This window comes from Chroicocephalus ridibundus, chromosome 12 (assembly GCF_963924245.1).
Source record: "Chroicocephalus ridibundus chromosome 12, bChrRid1.1, whole genome shotgun sequence".
Taxonomy (NCBI): domain Eukaryota; kingdom Metazoa; phylum Chordata; class Aves; order Charadriiformes; family Laridae; genus Chroicocephalus; species Chroicocephalus ridibundus.
The window spans coordinates 11,413,345-11,430,550 of NC_086295.1; the positions used below are offsets into that span (position 1 = coordinate 11,413,345).

The following is a 17,206-nucleotide window of genomic DNA, read 5'->3' on the forward strand; positions in this document are numbered from 1 at the left end:
CCTTTTTTCACACATCACTGCCCTCAGTTATTCTCCATTTCTAGCCCATTTAAGAGCAAGGGAGACTGTTTTTAATGGGGGTGCTCCACTGGGTGCCTTTGGCAAGTTTTTCCCTTGCAAGAGCCCCCCATCCTCACCGCTTCTCCTCTGAGCATTCCCCTGGCACTTCCTGCAGTCCCCGTCCACCTTCTGCCGGTGGCTCAGCAGCGTGTTTGCAGCTGTCTTTGGGGCTTCCCAGCCTTCTCTGGTCACTGCTGTTTCTCTCTGTCTCGGATGCGAGGCCGTCACTGTGCGGGGAGGTCATGAGTGATCCCAGTAGCCATCCATGGGAGGTTCAAGAGCCAGAGCCTGAAGCCAGTTTCCATACAGCTTTCTCTCTCCTGGGGATGCTGGATCTGTTTTGGGTCTGATGGTCACCCAGGTGGGTCTGAAATCATCCCCTGGTCTCGCAGAGCTGAAACACAGAGGCATTGGCCAAGTACCAGCAGGTATGAACACCCCTTTGGAGCAAGGCAAGGGAGCTCAGCACTTGGAAGAAGCGAGCTCAGGCTTAAGTCAAGACCTTTTCATAACCAGCCAGGCTGGGTCCCCTTGGTAGGAGCAATTTCTCCTGAATGTGCCCAGCTGCAACGTGACAGACATCAGCAGATGTGCCAACGAGGGGCTCCTGCCCAGACAGCACTGCTTTCCCCTCCTCTGGTTACTTCTTATCCAGCCAAAGGTACCTGAGTGGTTTTGGGGATCTCCGTAGGGCAGGATGGTCTTCAGATGGGCAGTCTCGCCTCCTCTGAAAGCAAGGCAGCACCACAAAAGATCTCCCCAGTAGACACCCCACAACTCTCCCTTCTCATCCCCCAGTTCTTGCTCACGTGTCCCAGGCGGCAGAGCAGGGCACCTCGGGCTTGGACCCACCTCATCTCTCTCCAGCCGGTTAACGCCCAACCTACTAAGTTAACAGAGTTAAATTCCATGTGCATGCGAACTCCTTCTAGTTAATAGAGCAGAAACAATCAGCAAAACCACCCACCTCTTAGGGCTCGGGGAAAAATGCAGCAATTCCCACCCAGCAGCCCTCGCAGAAGCCACCAGGCAGCTCCTCCCTGCGTGCCAGCTCCCCAGCCGGACTCACAGCTCAGCAGCAGCGCTTCCCCGCTCGCCAAAAAGCCACACGGCAGCAAGTACACCAGGTGGAAAAACAACTTAATGATCAATTAGAGCACTGCCACCATCATGTGGGACTGGAATTCTTAGAAATGTGCATTTCAGAGCTACAAACGTAGTGCCCTGTGTGTGTGTGTTTGAAAACTGAAGAAGCCGTTACTCAGTTATCCAAACTTTACATTTTTCCATGCCAGCCCTGGTCTTGCAGCGGCTGAGATGTTCTCTGAGCTCCAGTGCTTTCCGATGGGAAAGCCTCCCCTCTTTTCCCCCCCGACCCCACCATGCTGGACACGGAGGGATGTCCCGGCTCGGCGCAGGGCTGGTAGGGCAAGGCCCAGAGCCCGGTGCTGGTGTTACGGTGCTGGGGGACGTCTCTCTTGTAGGTCCAACCCGTACCAAACCAACCTGCTTCGAGACGGCGTGCGGAGGTACCTGCAGCTGCCGGCGGACCAGACAGTACTGATACTGCACGCCAAAGTCGCACAGAAGTCATACGGCAATGAAAAAAGGTAGGTGATCGCTCCAGCTTCTCCGGCAGCCACTTCCAAACCCAGCTACCCAAAGCTCCATTTCAGCCTTGCTAGATTTCTCTGATCCAAGCTGGTGAAGCAAATGATGTGGCATATCCTATCTCCATCCATTCATAACCTCTTGACATCCAAAACTACTGTTTAGTCTTGAACTAATGATACTAACCCGCATCCACCCCAGTTAGCCATTCCCAGGGGTTAGGTTCCTCCCATGACGCACTGAAGATCAGAAAGATGAAGTAAAAGAAGGAAATAAACTATCCACGAAGAAGAAGGGGAAAGGTTAGCGCTTTGGAAATCTTGTCTTAAAATCTGAACGGCCACAGCAGGGACTGGGGCGTTTCCATCAATGCCCGCAGTCTCCAAAGAAGCAGCTATTTTTGAAAATCCTTCCTGCACTGCAAAAACACCTTGAGGTTCTGGCTCGAATCTCCAAAATTGCCACTCCTGGGCTGTGACGTCAGACTGTGGCCCTGTAATATAATTAATCCTCCATTAATCCTTGTGATATAAATAATCCTCAGTTATTCCCAACTACGGAGCAGCTGTGAGGTGACGAGCTCTATCCCTGAGGCGCAACTGCACCCAGACCCCAGCCACCCCCGGAGACAGCTCGAGGCTGTGCCTGCACAGTCCTCATTGCAGCCACCCTCCTGCCAGGAGCTGCTGGTCCACAGCTAAAGGTTTTATTTCGGGATGGGGTCTCCCAGCCAGGAGGGAAGCCCCCGTGTCACTGAACCTCGGGGACAGCCTCCTCCTCCCCCTGCTCCCGACCCCGGGCAAAGGATGAGCGTGCAAATCAGATGCCAGGTCTGGAGAGGGAGAGAAAACAGACTCCCAGGTTAAAGTTTAAAGGTGCTGATGCTTTTTTACCTTCACAGGGGGAGTCAGGGGCCCGTGCTGTAGCTGACTTGTTTAAATAAACCCGTACCAAGGACTTTAGGGCTATGAAATATCCACCACCACCCCCCCAAACGGGTGTTTTCTCTGCTAGCGCTTTACCCAGTATCAATAGAGGATGAATTTGCACCATTCACACAAGTGCAAAGACAGTGGAAACCCAAATAAAACACAGGAAAATAGGTTTCCAAAACCCTGGCTATAGATTTATTTGCATTGGGCTCCAAATCTGGCTGTGAATGCAAACTCTGTTCCCGACCTGCCGGAACTCCCACATGGCAGACGGGCAGAGGCAGGGAGCCTCGTCCCTCCTTGGCTCCGGGCAGGGCGGGGGGGCAAGGCCCTGTCCTCCCCTCCCGGTGCCTTCCTGTGGCCGGTGGGCCCATGGCCACCAGCGGCACCGACAGATGTGTCAGCCGCCCCGGGCTGGGGCCGGACCCTGTGGCTGGAGGCAGCGGAGCCCAGTTCCTCCAGCCAGCCCTGTCCATACCCCCTCACCGAGAGGTTCCCAGAGCCCCCCCGCCCCCGCAGCACCACGTACCTGCCAGGGTGCGGGGCTGCTCCCGGCACTGGAGAACCCTGGATGAAGGTCTCCGCTCTCAGCGCAGCCATCCCAACACCCCCGAGCACTTTTTCTGGATGCTGAAGTGCAGTAAGAAAACGTCCTCTCGTCTCTGCAGGTTTTTCTGCCCCCCACCTTGCGTTTACCTGAGCGGGCCGGGATGGAAGTTAAAACAGGAGCAGATAAAAGGTAAGCGCCGGGCGGCAGTCCTGGACCTCTCCTCCCTCCCTTCCCATGCCACGGAGAGCTGCCCTCCACCTCTGCAAAGGACGGAGTCACCCAGTTTATTCGATCTTTACCCGCCCAAAACTCCTCTTTCCCCCTCGAGGCTGAGCCCTCTGTGGTCTGGTCCCGGGGAGGGCTGGACCCTGGGCCACCCACCATTCCAGGAGGAGCTGAGCCCATGTCTGTGTGGGGGCTGAAGGGTGTTTCTCCCCATCTCTTCCAGCCAGCGACCTGGGAGAGGCGGGATTTCGGGTGTGCGGGTACATGGGGCTGGACAGCATGGGCAGCAGCCTGATGGAGACCCAGAAGCTCAGCTTCGAGGAGCAGCCGGACGCGAAGGTAATGCCTGCCGCTCCCCGGGGACCCCGCTCCCGCAGGGGCTGGGCATTCCCTGGTGCCACCCCACACCCTGGGATGTCACATCATCCCCTTCCTTGGGATGTTGTGGTCCTTCCTTCCTTCCTAGCCATCGCTCCCCGCTCCTGCTCTGCTGCCCTGTTGTGGCGCGTGCCCAAGCAGCTGGGCAGGCTCCCCTGCCTTGCCAAGAGCCCCATCTTTCTTTGCCACCATCTTTTCAGGTCGGCAGCCCCGTGGCAGGCAAGCTGCCAAAAATTGCACAGCTCCCTCAGCCCCGATAGCTTCTCCCGATGAGCAGCACTGCCACTTATCGCAAGACGAAAGCCCAGTCTTTGATTTGCTGATAAACAGCTAGAAAAAAAAAACAACAACACACCCCGACGGATCCTGAAGTTCAAGAGCTTCAGCAGAGATCTGGCGTCAGAGATCTGGCATCTTTTGATAGGAGAAAAAAAAGAAATGAAAAAAAAATAGCATTATCTGGGGTCCCCAAAGAGCGCAGGGTCTGAGTCAGGCCAGAAACCTTACAAAAAGAGCCCTTGTTTGCAGCGCTTGCGTTGCTGCTAAGGCATGGCCTATCGGCCAGGACGGCGGGGAAACCATAAACCCAGGGTGATTTCTCATGTTATGTGGGATAAATCACACGTGAACATTCATTTCCATGAGGAATTCTCTGCCCCCAGTGTAAATAAAGCCTCTGCCGAGCCCCAGCTCTTCATTCCACCTGTAATAACATCTCTGGTCATTTCCCCCTTTAACTAACCCGGGGCTCTTTGAAAGGGGGCTATTATGTCCTGGAGGGGCGGTGAGGAGGGTGAGGAAGGCTGGCGGGGCTGGGCTGGAGGTGCCCACAGCCCCTCTCTGCCCCTGGCAGGGCTTCGGCTGTGCCAAGGCGCTGTACATCTCGGATGCGGACAAGCGCAAGCATTTCCGCTTGGTCCTGAAGCTCTTCTTCAGCAACGGGCAGGAGATAGGCACCTTCCACAGCAAGCTGATCAAGGTCATCTCCAAGCCCTCGCAGAAGAAGCAGTCGCTGAAGAACACGGACCGTGCGTAGGGGGGGGGTGGCTCTGCGGGGAGGAAAGCGGACGCGAGCCCAGGGTGGGATGCTCTCTGTGTGCTCGCTGCTTGGCTCCAGAGCGGTCCAGGCTGGATCCAAAGCCCATGGGCACCTCCAAAAGAGGATGTATCTGCACATAAGTGGCATTTCCAAATGGTTCACCCACCACCATGTGTAATGCCCCGATGCCAACTTGCTCCGCACACCGTGGGCTTCACCTGCACCTTTGAAAAGCCCAGCTGGGCTGGCCCTCACATAGAGAAAGGCAGCGGGGGGATGCTGGCTCCTGCCAGGCTGGTTACACCAGCAACCAGGACTTGTCCTCCCTTGGCTTGACAAAAGCTGTAGTTCAAGCACTGCCCCGGGAAGCACTAAAGCAGCCACCTCTCCCCACAGTCTGCATCTCCTCGGGCTCCAAAGTCTCCCTCTTCAACCGCCTGCGCTCCCAGACCGTCAGCACCCGCTACCTCTCCGTCGAGGGGGGGGCCTTCATCGCCAGCGCCAGGCAGTGGGCAGCCTTCACCCTCCACCTGGGTAAGGAGCCTCGTGGGGCCACTGCCTGCCCCCAGCCCTGGCTCTGCCCTCCTGCACAGCCAGTTCTTGGGGGTGGAAGGGGTGGGAAATAGCCTGGGGATGGGGGAACCTGGCTCAGGTCTCACCTCTGCCCGGTGTTCCTGGTGTGGCTCTGCAGCCCATGGCCGTTTCCCGCTGGCTTTGAGGGTTCGCATCATGCCCTGAAAGCACACAGGCTGTGACCGGGGCAGCAAGAGCCATACCAGTCTGGAGGCTCATGAATCCAAGCAAGTAACTTACCTGGAAGAGGCCAGAGCCCAGAGAATCCCTGCCCAGCGGTGTCCCTGTGAGGCACCACATCCCAGTCCTGCTCTCCCATGCTGGGCTCCCAGGGAGCAGTGGTCTCTCCAAGCAGTGAGCACCTGCAGAGCAGAAAAAGCAGTAAGAAAGCACCAGGAGCATGGCCAGACCTGTGCATAACAAGGGGGCCCAGGTTAACCAGCTCCTGGGATGCTTGAGGGGGTGACTCTGCCTTTCTCCTTCCCTGCAAGCCGATGAGCGCTGCACACGGAGCGAGTTCCCCCTGCGGGAAGGGTATATCCGCTACGGCTCCGTGGTCCAACTGGTCTGCACGGCCACCGGCATCACCCTGCCTCCCCTGGTAAGCTTCCATCCCTGCGGGTGCCAGGCACATGGACCTGGCTGCTCTGTGCCCCCGAGGGACGGGTACCATCCCTGGGGTGCCACTGCTGCCTGCAGATCATCCGGAAGGTGACGAAGCAGTACGCCATGCTGGATGTGGACGAGCCCATCTCTCAGCTCCATAAATGCGCCTTCCAGTTCCAGGGCAGCGACCGCATGTACCTGTGTCTCTCCACGGAGAAAGTGATCCAGTTCCAGGTATGGCAGCGTGAGGAGGGGGTGGGGACCCCGGGGGTGCTCCCCATCCTCTCTCCAAGCTCCTCTGCTTTGCTGCTGGCTGGGGAACATGTCACTGGGAAGGGTCTTCCAGCAAAGCGGGGTTTGCATCCACATTAAGGTCAGAATCACTGCAAAGCCATCTGCTTCCAGCTTGCCTGCTTAGGTGGGAACATCATCACTGAGCTCTTTGTGAAGGCATCGTGATCCCCATTTCCCAGTGAGCGAAGCAGTGGCTTGCTGGAACCGAGACACTGGGGGGCAGAAGCCAGGCATCCTGGCCCCGGTCCCCTGCAGTGCGTTTGGAGCTGTGACACTCTCCGCAGGCGTCTCCCTGCCCGAAGGAAGCCAACCGGGAGCTGCTGAATGACGGTTCCTGCTGGACCATCATTGGCACCGAGACAGTGGAGTACACCTTCAGCGAGAGCCTGGCCTGCATCCGCGAGCCCGTCAGCCCCGTGCCGCTCATCACTGCCCTGCAGGTAGGCACAGTGCCAGCTGCGGGCCACCCCCGCCTCTCCGTCACCTGCCTCCAGCGTGGCTCCAGCTCCTGAGCCCTTGCGCCGACGCTCGGCCTCTCCCGGGTTTGGGGTGCTGTGGGAATGCCTGGGTCTGGACCGCTGCGGTGGGGACGGGACACGCGGGCAGAGCATCCTGCGGGAGAAGGAATCCGGCTCATGGCACCACGTAACGCGCTGCTGTGTGCTCTGCCCGTCACAGCTCACGGGCGGCGGGGACGTGGCCATGCTGGAGGTGCAGGGGGAATATTTCCACACACACCTCAAGGTCTGGTTTGGAGATGTGGAAGCAGAGACCATGTACAGGTAACGCAGCCGAGGGGGCCAGGGAGTGGGCAAGGAATAGCAGCTGGGTTTGGGCTGTGCTGGGCAGCTCTGGGAGGGACGTGGCTGCCAGCTTTGGGGACAGGGACGTTGGCACTGCCCGTTCTGTGGGATCAAGCATGAGCATTGGGAGGAGAGGCAGGAACAAGTCTCACTGGTGCCTCTGGCTCTGGATGCAGTCTGGGGGACAACAGGGACCTCAGGGGCTGCAAACAACCAAACAACCCCGGCAAGGGGAATGAAACACTGGGGAGGAGAGGAGAAACTCTGAGCTCCAGGCTGGAGGAGACACGCCAGCACTCACTGACGGCTGCTCCTGCACGAGGACCTCCTGGGCTAATGCACGTTTTCTTCTCCTGTGCTGTTACCAGGAACCCCAAGTCCCTTGTGTGTGTCGTCCCTGACGTCTCTGCCTTTGGCAGTGACTGGAGGTGGCTCCGATACCCCATCACGGTCCCGCTCCTGCTGATCAGGGAGGATGGCCTCATCTACTCCAGCTCGTTCACGTTCACCTACACCCCGGAGCAGAGTTTCATCCCAGGACAGCAGGTCCTCTCGGATGTCCCCCAAGACTCGGACAAATTACTTGACAGCATCCATCAGGAGTTCACCAGGACCAACTTCCACCTCTTCATGCAGAGCTAGTGATCTGGGCAGGCAGAGGCTCAGCCCCACCGCCGGCCCCGGGGAAGGGGAGCAGCCCCGAGTCCTGCCGGGGGACCCCATCCGGGGATCGGGGTGTCCCAGCCAAAGGGTCCTCCCCACACATCAAATGCCCACCGAGTTACTGTGATTTGCTGACTTGTCTCTTCTTCGTGGCAGCATCTCGCCCTGCTGAGATCTCACATGAGACCATCAATAAATCAGGCTTCAAGGACTCTTTACTGATTCAATTGCTTCTTTACTCACCTTCGCGATTTACCTCCCGTGCTGGCACAGAGCATCACAGCTCCCTTGATGTCCTCAGTCCATATATTCAAAGGCCGGGAGGGATGATGAGGAAACGCGACCTTAAGCGTTATTGATCTCTACCAGGAATCCCTGCATCGCTTCTGTGCTTTTCAGTAAGGAGGAGCCGATTTCCAGCAGTCAAATACTTGGTACCAGATGGTCTGGTTTTTTTCCTAAGAGGCCCAAACAGGGTTATTTGAAAAAGGAAACGGGAAAAAGAGAGAAAGAAAAACTAGCGTGAAACCCAGCCCCTTCCTAGCTGGCGTGGCTCTGCCGAGCTCCGCTGTTTTACACACTTACGCGCGCACACACACACTTAGACACACACAGAAATTGCAGTGCTGGCATCAGCAGGAAACTGCTGATCTGCAGATGCCATAAAAAGAAACCAGGTTTCTTGGAGCTGGACCTGAGCATTACGCGGAGTCGGTCTTACAGCTTTATTTAAGTCTTCAGATCTCTGTGGCATCAAAAGGCCCATGGTGTGCCTGGAAACCTGCTGGTTTGGCAGTTGTGAGCTGGGTTTTGAAACAACCCAACTGCCAAACCCAGGGAGGTGTTTAACCCACGCTGACCTCGGCGGCAGCGGGCAGGGAGTGGGGGATACATGGTGCCCCACCACCTGCAGCACCCCAGGAGCACAGGGCGCCCGGACCCCCCCACGGGCACCCCTGGCTCATCGCCCGGCTTACCTGTGTGTTTTGCGCCATCCAGTGTGTTTCGGATGCCAGCACTGCACCGACAGCCCCGGCCTTGCCGTGTGCATCCCCTGCCACGCTGCAGCTCAGGATGCTGAATTTGGGGCTGCAGGGGACCGATGGCCTCATGTCACCCAGCATGAAGATGCACAGATGCACCCAGCACAGAATGCTTCCCCAAAAGGATTTCTACCCCCATGTCACCATGAAGAGCTGGAGGCAGTGAAAGGATGGGGCCAAGCCTTTCCGTGTCTGCCTGCATCCCACTCAGGAGTGGCTGGAGCCTGCGGACTCCTCAACCCGCTCCCCTCCCTCGGAGCCCGGGGCATAATTCACATTTTATGAATGGAAAGCACCCTCAGCTATATTTAGCATCAGCCTGGTCCTGAAGGGCAGGAGAAACATTACTTGTTGACTTCAAGGGCTTGGAACAAGCCTGCCTTGTTATGTTTACAGCGCAGCGCTTTGCTGGAGAGGCCAAGAAAGCACCGAGTGGCTCATTCTTGAAGCCTGATGGATTAAGCAAACAGCTGCGGTAATTCAAGCCACATGGGGAAAAGGGAGAGGTGGCGGCGGGTGGGCTGGGGGCGCCTCCAGGGGCTCCTGCCTTCCCCCCACCAGCCGCGGGCTGCTTTTAGTCTGCTTTTCACAGCGGGACCCGCAAATGGAAACAAGGAGCTTTGCAGCTTCTGGAGGAGCCACTTCCCTGCCACGGGGAACATATGCTCCACGTCGCGGCGGAGAAGCTCGTAGCACCCGCAGAGCTGTTTATTTGCATAATCACTGATTAACACAAATGTTTCGGACAGGCGCCAGCCATCCAGTTCTATGTTCTCGCTCACGAGTCGGCAGTGCCTGTCTCTGCCGGATCCTACAGTAACCCAGCACGTGTCGGAGAATCACGCACGGACCGTCCTGCCGGCTCCGGAGAGCTGGGCTGCCTGCTCAGAGCTGGGCTGCATGGCAGAGCCCGTCTGGCAGCTCTTTTCTGTGCCCCTGAATTGTGCATGGAGCTTTTCCCTTGTCCCCAAGGCAGCCAGAAACATGGGTATAAAAAGGAAGCATGACAAAAAATAAAACCCTTCACATCTCTCCAAGAGCTGGGGATTTAGGAAAAGCATTAAACGCCTTAGGGATGCTGAGGATAACTTTCGCTGCGTGCAGCCGTGGTGTTGCATGAGCATCCCTGGCTGATGGTGCGGCTCAAAGGCAATGTGGATCTCCTGGTCCTGCGGGGCTGGGATGCAGCTGGGGCTGCCCGGAGCCCCGTCACAACAAGGAGCCGTTTCAGGTCCCAGAGGTGAGCGGACTTTCAAAAACATCAAGAAGAAAATAAAATCCTGGCTTTTCCCTTCCATGAAACAATACCCCAGAGGAACAAGAAGTTCTGGTCTGGGTCTGTCTCCCTTTCTGCCTGGGCTGTGCAGCACCATCCCGGCCCTTTGGAAGAAGAGCTGCTGCCATCTAGTGAGCCCGGCCACCAGCGCCCTGCCCGCTGAGCACCGCCGCGCTCATCACACTGCCTGTGCCCATGCTGCCCACAGGCTCGGGCCAGCCCGGGAGCCGCACTGGGTGCTGGGGATCACCCGGGCATCTCTGGCCATCCCCAGGGGACATTTTCAGCCCATTTCAGAGGGGCTGGCTGTTTTGGTTTGGGTTTTGGGTTTTGGGGGGGGGGGGTTTGGTTTGGTTTGGTTTTTTTTTAACAGCCATTGCATTGCATTTTGCCCCGGACCATACAGGCAGGTTTCATGATGTTGAGTGTTTTTTGGGGAGCGGGGGGCAGCCGTGGCACATGGAGAGTGCGGGGAATGTCCCTTCCTTGCTCACCCAGCCCAAATCCAGCCTGGTGACACCATTCTTGGCACCGCCACCAGCTTGCTTGTAGGGCCGTTTCCAACCACACCTGCAGAAAGGCCAGAAAAACTTGGGTTAAAGGGGATTTTTTTTGCATCGCCCTGAGCGTGAGGGGTGGGCAGAGAGGGAGAGCTGGGCAGGGGGCTGTATGGAACAGCGAGGAGTTTGCCTTGGCAAGGGCAGCCCAGGGCAGGTCCCTCTCTGCGGCGCTGCGGCTTCATCACCTCCCCGACAGCAGCGTGGCCGGGGCAGCGGCAGCGCTCCCAGCTCCCTGCGGAGGAGCACGGGGCTGCGGGTGACCATTGCTGGGGTCCCCACATCAGGATGAACCAGCACTAGAGACGTGGGGCGAGCGCGCCACCACCCCCCGCAAGAGCAGCCTGTCTCCCCCAGCCCTAAGCCCTGCACCTGGGGCTGTCCCTGCCCTGCACCCCCGGGTGGTCCGTGACCCACACTGCTCGGTGTAAACGCCTGTATCACCAACCCTCAAGAACGGGGGATGCTGCTCTGCCCGCCAGCCAAGGGAAATGTCCAGAGAAAACCCCCTTTCTTGGAAACATGTTGCCTCTGGGGCTGATGCAGTCCACGAACCAGGCTCAGCCGACGAGACTGAACCAAAGGGCCGGTTACTACATCAAGAGCCTAAAAATCCCCCTCCCCAGCAACCCCTCACACTGGTCCTAGCCCGACCAGCAGACCCCACGGCGGTCCCCCTACCCTGAGCATCCCTCCAAGGGCACCCCTGGCCCCAGCCCAGCGCAGCCCTGCCTACGGGGCTGTAGGTTTGGGCAGTGCCCAGAAAACCTGTGCTGACTTTATCTTTGTTCTGACAGAGCTATGAATAACCCAGCTGGGCAGCGGGATGCAAAACTACGCCGGGGCCAAAATAAGCTGAGTTGGATCGCTGAGGAGTTACAGTTACCTGCTCAAGAGGCTCCAAGCGCATCGGGAACTGCCCAGGCATGCGGCCCCACTGGCCAGACTCTAAAAAAAAAAACCAAACCCAAACAGCATTAAGGATGGAGCGATCCAGAGGCAGCCCCGGGTGCCTGCGTCACCAGCGATGCCAAAAGCGGGTATTATTAGCCCCTGTCCTGAGATGGGCTGTTCAGGGGCAGAGACCACGATGCTTCTGTGCCCACAGCTCTGGGCGCTCAGCCCTGCCCATGCAGCCAAAAAGCCTGTCAAAAGTTGTTTTTCCGGCATGGGTTGATTTTCCCCCCCTCTAAAAACAAGTTGAAAACAAGCTCACTCCTGGCAAGATCTGGACTCCCTGCAGCCCAGGGAAGGACTGAGCCCAGGGGCCGGCAGCATCCCACTGGGATGCAGGGCTGGACCACTGCCCCGGGGCTGCAGCTGGGGCTTGGTGTCCAGATTGGGGGTGCAGGATCAGCGCTGGACACGGCTCCCCACGGCCAGCCCCACACTGCAGCACTGCTGGGGGGTCCAGGGAGCCCAGCTCGGGGGGCAGGATGGGGGAAGCTGGCAATCTGCTCTCATTCCCCTTTCCAAAGAAACACACAGATAGTTTTCTCAGGGTTCGCTGAGGAAGGAAAGTGTTTTTTTAAACAGCTTAAATAAACAACTAGGCTTGGAAAACACAGGCCTGATTTCCATGCATCATCGCTGTAATTAGGCATGCAAACCAGGCAGCTACGGAGCAGCATGAGAAAGAAATGACCGGGTGCATCTCCCTCCCGGTGAGCCCAGCGAGGAAAAAGTGCTTTATCAAACCCGCTCTGGCATAGGGCTCCATTAACACCAGCAGCAGACGAGCTCTGAGGGGCAGGGCGAGATTTGCTCTTTGCTTTCTGCCCTGGGGGGCACAACCAGGAGCGTGGGTATGGGAGAGGAGCCCCCCTACCCCGGCTGTGGGTCCCAGGGGACCTGGGGGTGTTTGTCCCCACCCCACTGCCCAGTGTCACCGGCCCCGCCGGGCTGCCTTTGCTGGAGTGCCTGGTCACCATTCCCTTGCACCCCGTGGGGAGCCGACACGCGTGCATGCTCGCAGCCCCCCCGGGGCTGTGCCGGGGGGAGTGGGCAGGTTTGAAGGGCTCTTTGTTCCCCTGTGTAATTATACCTGAGCAGGGGAATAGAAACATGCTGAAAACTCCTCGCTGGGCCTTTCTGACAGGAGCCGGGGCGTTTGGCCACACAGTGGCCCCATTGTTCCCTCCCGCGCGCCTGGGGCCGCCAGCCCACCTCCTGCACCCCCCGCTTCCCCAAAATAACCAGCTCATGATTAAAAAGCAGGTCTTTTCCCTCTGCAACAGCAACACTGGGCAAAACGCCCCGAGCCTCCCCCTTGCCTGGGGCCGGCAGGGCGATGCTGGGGCAGCAAGGGCAGTGCCCGTGGGTGAGCCAGAGCCTTTGGCAGTGGGAGCATCCCCGTCTCCCCGGGGGGGTAACTTCAGCCTTGGGTGCTCATTGAGGCAGGGAGCACCCCCAGCACCCCAGGCCCTTCCGCCAGCCCAGCTGGGCAGAGCCATGGGGACATCGCTACTTTGTCCGACATTGCCCATGCCAAAACCCAATGGACTTACAGCGGTAGCAAACTGGTTTCCAACAAGGAACTGGTCTTTGGTGGTACGGCTGCTCGCCGGGGCAGGGGCAGGGCAGAGCACACCAGCCTGGCCTTCATGCTGGTCCCAGCAGTTTGCCTTCAAAATTAGGCAGCCCCAAGCTCTGCCTGTGCATTTAGGCTGTGCAAAGGAGATGCAATGAAGGGACCCTGGCCATCACCTTCCTGGTAGCCCCAGGAAAGGCTCAACAGGAGGACCAGGGGTTTGGATCACCTTTGCCAAGGATGGACTTGCAAAGCAAACCTGCAACGAGCCAAACAGCCTCCATAGCCTTGGTGGCCAGATAATGCACAAGCACCACCCAGGCTAAGGACACACCGGGATCAGCTGCTGGCAGATGCTCAGCACCCCACTCAGCTGCCTGCCTTGGCCACGTGGACCAGCACACGGGATGAGGGGCCACCAGTCCTAGGGGAGCTTCCCACCCCTGCAGCCGAATGGAGATGCACCCACAGGGCTCAGGACGGCCCCACCTGGCTCAGCCACCCGTGGCAAAGCACGCGATGGGGACACTGAGCCGAGCCAGTGCCCCTGCCCCAGAGATGCCCAGGAGTTGGGCCTCCGCACGGAGCCACCTCCGCCCCCCGCCCCAAGGCTGGGGGTGCTGCTGGGAGCCACCCTGGCTCCACCACACCCTGTGCGATGCTTGGCACAGCCCTCGCAGGTCCGGGCTTGCCGGTGGCTCTGGGGACGTGGCTCCTGGAGCTGTGAACATGGCAGCTCATTGCAGGGTGCTGGTCCCAGGCCAGGACAAGCAGGGAGGGGGGGCCATAGGGAGCCCTAGGCTGCCAGCACCCTCTGTCCCCGCAGCCTGGTGGGACCCCCATGATGGGTGGTGGGTTCCTCCACGAAGCAGGCTGGCTGGCACCCCAAGCCTCTTCCCGACGAGGGTGACACCAGACACACAGGAGCTGATCCCCCGGCGTCCGCTCCCCACCATGGAGCTCTGCCTCATCTCGCTGCGCTGATCAGACGCACCTTTGCCGCAGTGACCCCGCATTATTAAGTTCAATCTCTTCCCAGGATGAATGCACCATTACAGCTTTTCCCACCCACACTTTTCCCAAGGCACCAATGTTTTAGGATGGCAGGAGAAATCCCTACCCCTTCTGGTTTCCATGCGGGGACAAGGGATCTCCATCTCCATCTGCTCTGCTGGGGAAAGGGGCCACCCCTGTGGCGCTGGGGCAGGAGGGGGGTGCTGGGGAGCCGGGGGGCTCTCCCTGCCTGGGCTGCAGTGTGAGGCACAGCCCGGTCTGATCATCTCCAGACACAAATCGAAACAGATCCTTACATCGTGGGATCGAGGGTGCTGTGGAGGAGGTGCAGCTTTTCCTAGCCCTTTCAGTAGCCTTTCAGACCCCAGGCGACCTCTATAAAGGTACCCAAGACCTTTGGCTGCAATAGCTGGGATGAAAAGCGCCACAGCTGATGCCTCAGTAATGCTTTCTCTGAATCCTTCCCCTAAGGAGCACAAACCTGGACTGGGGAGGGCTTGCTCCCATCCGAGGATTCAGGAGCTGGTGGCACATCCAGGTGTGAAGCTGTTTCAGTCCCTCCTCCCCGTTCCTGCCACGAGCTCAGGGCCTTTAGCTGCGTTGAGGCTCTTGCAATGCACTACAAAAAAAAAAGGGGGGGGAAGGGAGGGAAAGGGGGTAAAGAAGGGGGGGAGCAAAGAAGGAGGGTGAGAAGAAGGGGAGGAAAAGAAAAAAAGGTAGGAAAAAAGGAGAAAAAAGGAAAAAGGGTGAAAAAGAAAGAAGAAAGAGGGAAGAAAGGGAAGAAAGAGGGAAGAAAGAGGGAAGAAAGAGGGAAGAAAGAGGGAAGAAAGAGGGAAGAAAGAAAAAAGGAAAAGAAAGGAGAAAAGGGAAAAAGGGGGGAAATTAGAAAAAGGAAAAAGGAAGAAGGAAAAAGAAAAGAGGGGAAAAAGGAGGAAAAGGGGGGAAAAAGGAAAAAAGGGGGGAAAGGGGGAAAGGGGGGAAAGGGGGGAAAAAAAGGAAAAAAGGAAAAAAGGGGAGACGGGGGGGGGGGGGAAGATAAAAAAAAGGGGGTGGAAAAGGTAGGGGAAGGAAAAAACTCCACACTCTTGGCAGGCAGCTGCATTTCCTCACAGCATTAGCACCTTCGCAATTCCCGATCCCGCTGCTTGCCCAGGCATCCCCACCCGCCGTCGGCAGCCTGTACTTAGCAGAGGAGCCCCCCCGACCCCCTCCGCCCCCCGAAAAAACCCGCTCCCCAGTGGGAGCCGCGGGGGGGACGACCCGGCCGTGTCGGGAGGGGTTTGCCCAGGAGGTGGCAGCAGACCCCGGGCGAGCGGGAGCCAACGGGCCCGGGGAGCCGTGCCGGGGGCGGGGGGGTGCCGGGTGTGGGCCAGGGGTGCTCGGCCACGGGGCTCTGGGGGGTGTCAGGAAGACGGGGCTGGTGGGCGGGCAGGGGGAGGCAGGCAGCCGTCGTTCAAACTGTGCAGCTGAAACCCAGAAGAGCCCTCTTACACCCCAAAAATGCAACTGCTGGTGCAAAAAAAAAAAACAAAAAAAAAAACCAAAAAAAACAAAACCAAAAAAACCCCACCATCTTCAGCCACGGGAGGTGGGCAATGCTGCTCCAGCACAGGGCAGTGAGCATCCCAGCCCTCCCTTCCTCTTGGTCGGGCCAAAACACAACCCTCAAGGAGCCACTTTGATACGAGGGATGGGCTTGGCCCCCGCCAAAAAGACACCAGACCTGCGGGCAGCACTGCCTGCACCCCAGCTGGCACCCGGCAAGGTGGGACAGAGGAGGGTGAAGGAGGAGTTTTAGCCCCAGCGACAGGAACATGCCTGTGGCGAAGGCTCAGCTGCGCCCAGCCATATCGAAGGAGGAAGGTCCTCACCCCGGCAGGCCCCAGCCCCGAGGACAACCCGCTCATCTGGCCAGCTGGGAGCCCACTGGCCCCCTCTAGCCCCTGTGGGCAGGGGAGGGCTGTGCTGGGACCCCCATCCCCTGGGCTCTCCCTGCTCACCATCTCTCCCGCCTGCAGCCGTGGGGGTCCCCGCTGTGCACCCTGCCCAGCACCCAGCGCGCTGGGGGATGCTCGTGGGAAACACCGTGGCTCCAGGGTGCAGGAATTTCCCCCCTCCAGACTCCACCTTTTCTGTGGGCAGCCTGGGTGTCCTACCCGGAGACGTGGGTGTCCCTCCAGAGGGGTTAGAGGGGGTGGGGACAGGCACGGCCATCACCAACACTATTACACACCACCTCCGTGACCCATTTTGGCACCATTTGGCACGCAGCACAGCACCCACCCCAGCACTGCCACAGCCTGCGAAACAAGGGACCCAAACACCCATGAACTCCACCTCAAAATCACCTGGAAGCCATAAAGTAAAGGTTACGCTTCATCTTCCAGCTCCTCCGCTCATTCCCTCCATCCCCTGCTGCCAGGGAGCATTTGGGAAGGGCAGAGCTGCCCACGGCCACTCCATCACATCGGTACCCGGGAGGGTTCCAGCTATTTTTCAAGCCAGGAGCAGCAGGTCCTCAGGGTTTTGTTTTTAAAACCAGAGCAAGTGCTAGGAGGAAAAACAACGGGGTCAGAGCTGGTCAGTGACACCAGGAATTCGTGAGGCATCAGTGCGAGTCCCCCCTCGGCTAACACCAGACACAGGCCGGCTGGCTGCAGAGGGCAGAAATGCAGATGGAGGGAACGGTGACAAATCCATGGCAGGAACCGCGGCTCTGCAAGCACGGGCAGGCAGCCAGGCTTGCGCTCCGGGGATTTGCAGAGTACCCGTCCAGATTGCTTTGCGAAAACAAGGCGCTTTTACGCTGGGGGCGGTTTTGGAAAGTACACGGGATTCTTGCAACAGAGAGAGATGAAGCCCAGGAAAGGGAAAAAAAAAATTTTAAAAAAAAAAAAAAAAAGAGACAAACATACGCTGTTCCAAGGAGCACGTCCAAGAACCCGTCACAGCCACACAAGGCACAAGAACATGAAGATCACAGGAATACGTCATACATTTACTGACAAACAGCAGCTCCCACGGAGCAAAGACCAGCCCTGCGAGCGCTTGG

General features: G+C 58.3%; 1 protein-coding gene and 1 long non-coding RNA gene across 2 annotated transcripts in view; one reads left to right on the top strand and one right to left on the bottom strand.

Moving 5' to 3' along the window:
* The window catches only part of LOC134522518 (uncharacterized), a 2,865-nt gene extending 1,351 nt beyond the window's left edge, over positions 1-1,514 (bottom strand). Inside the window, exons 1-2 of the long non-coding RNA XR_010073073.1 lie at positions 1,028-1,514; positions 138-946 (exon numbers count right to left, since the gene is read on the bottom strand). This is a non-coding gene — a long non-coding RNA (uncharacterized LOC134522518). The remainder of the gene's footprint in view (positions 1-137; positions 947-1,027) is intronic.
* Positions 1-8,181, top strand: part of RBPJL (recombination signal binding protein for immunoglobulin kappa J region like) — a 17,424-nt gene extending 9,243 nt beyond the window's left edge. The window contains exons 3-12 of the mRNA XM_063350338.1: positions 1,545-1,670; positions 3,272-3,342; positions 3,602-3,717; positions 4,610-4,784; positions 5,192-5,329; positions 5,860-5,969; positions 6,068-6,208; positions 6,553-6,708; positions 6,947-7,050; positions 7,440-8,181. Coding sequence (XP_063206408.1) covers positions 1,545-1,670; positions 3,272-3,342; positions 3,602-3,717; positions 4,610-4,784; positions 5,192-5,329; positions 5,860-5,969; positions 6,068-6,208; positions 6,553-6,708; positions 6,947-7,050; positions 7,440-7,713 — 1,411 coding nt within the window. The 3' untranslated portion in view covers positions 7,714-8,181. The remainder of the gene's footprint in view (positions 1-1,544; positions 1,671-3,271; positions 3,343-3,601; positions 3,718-4,609; positions 4,785-5,191; positions 5,330-5,859; positions 5,970-6,067; positions 6,209-6,552; positions 6,709-6,946; positions 7,051-7,439) is intronic.
* The last annotated feature ends 9,025 nt before the right edge of the window (positions 8,182-17,206 follow it).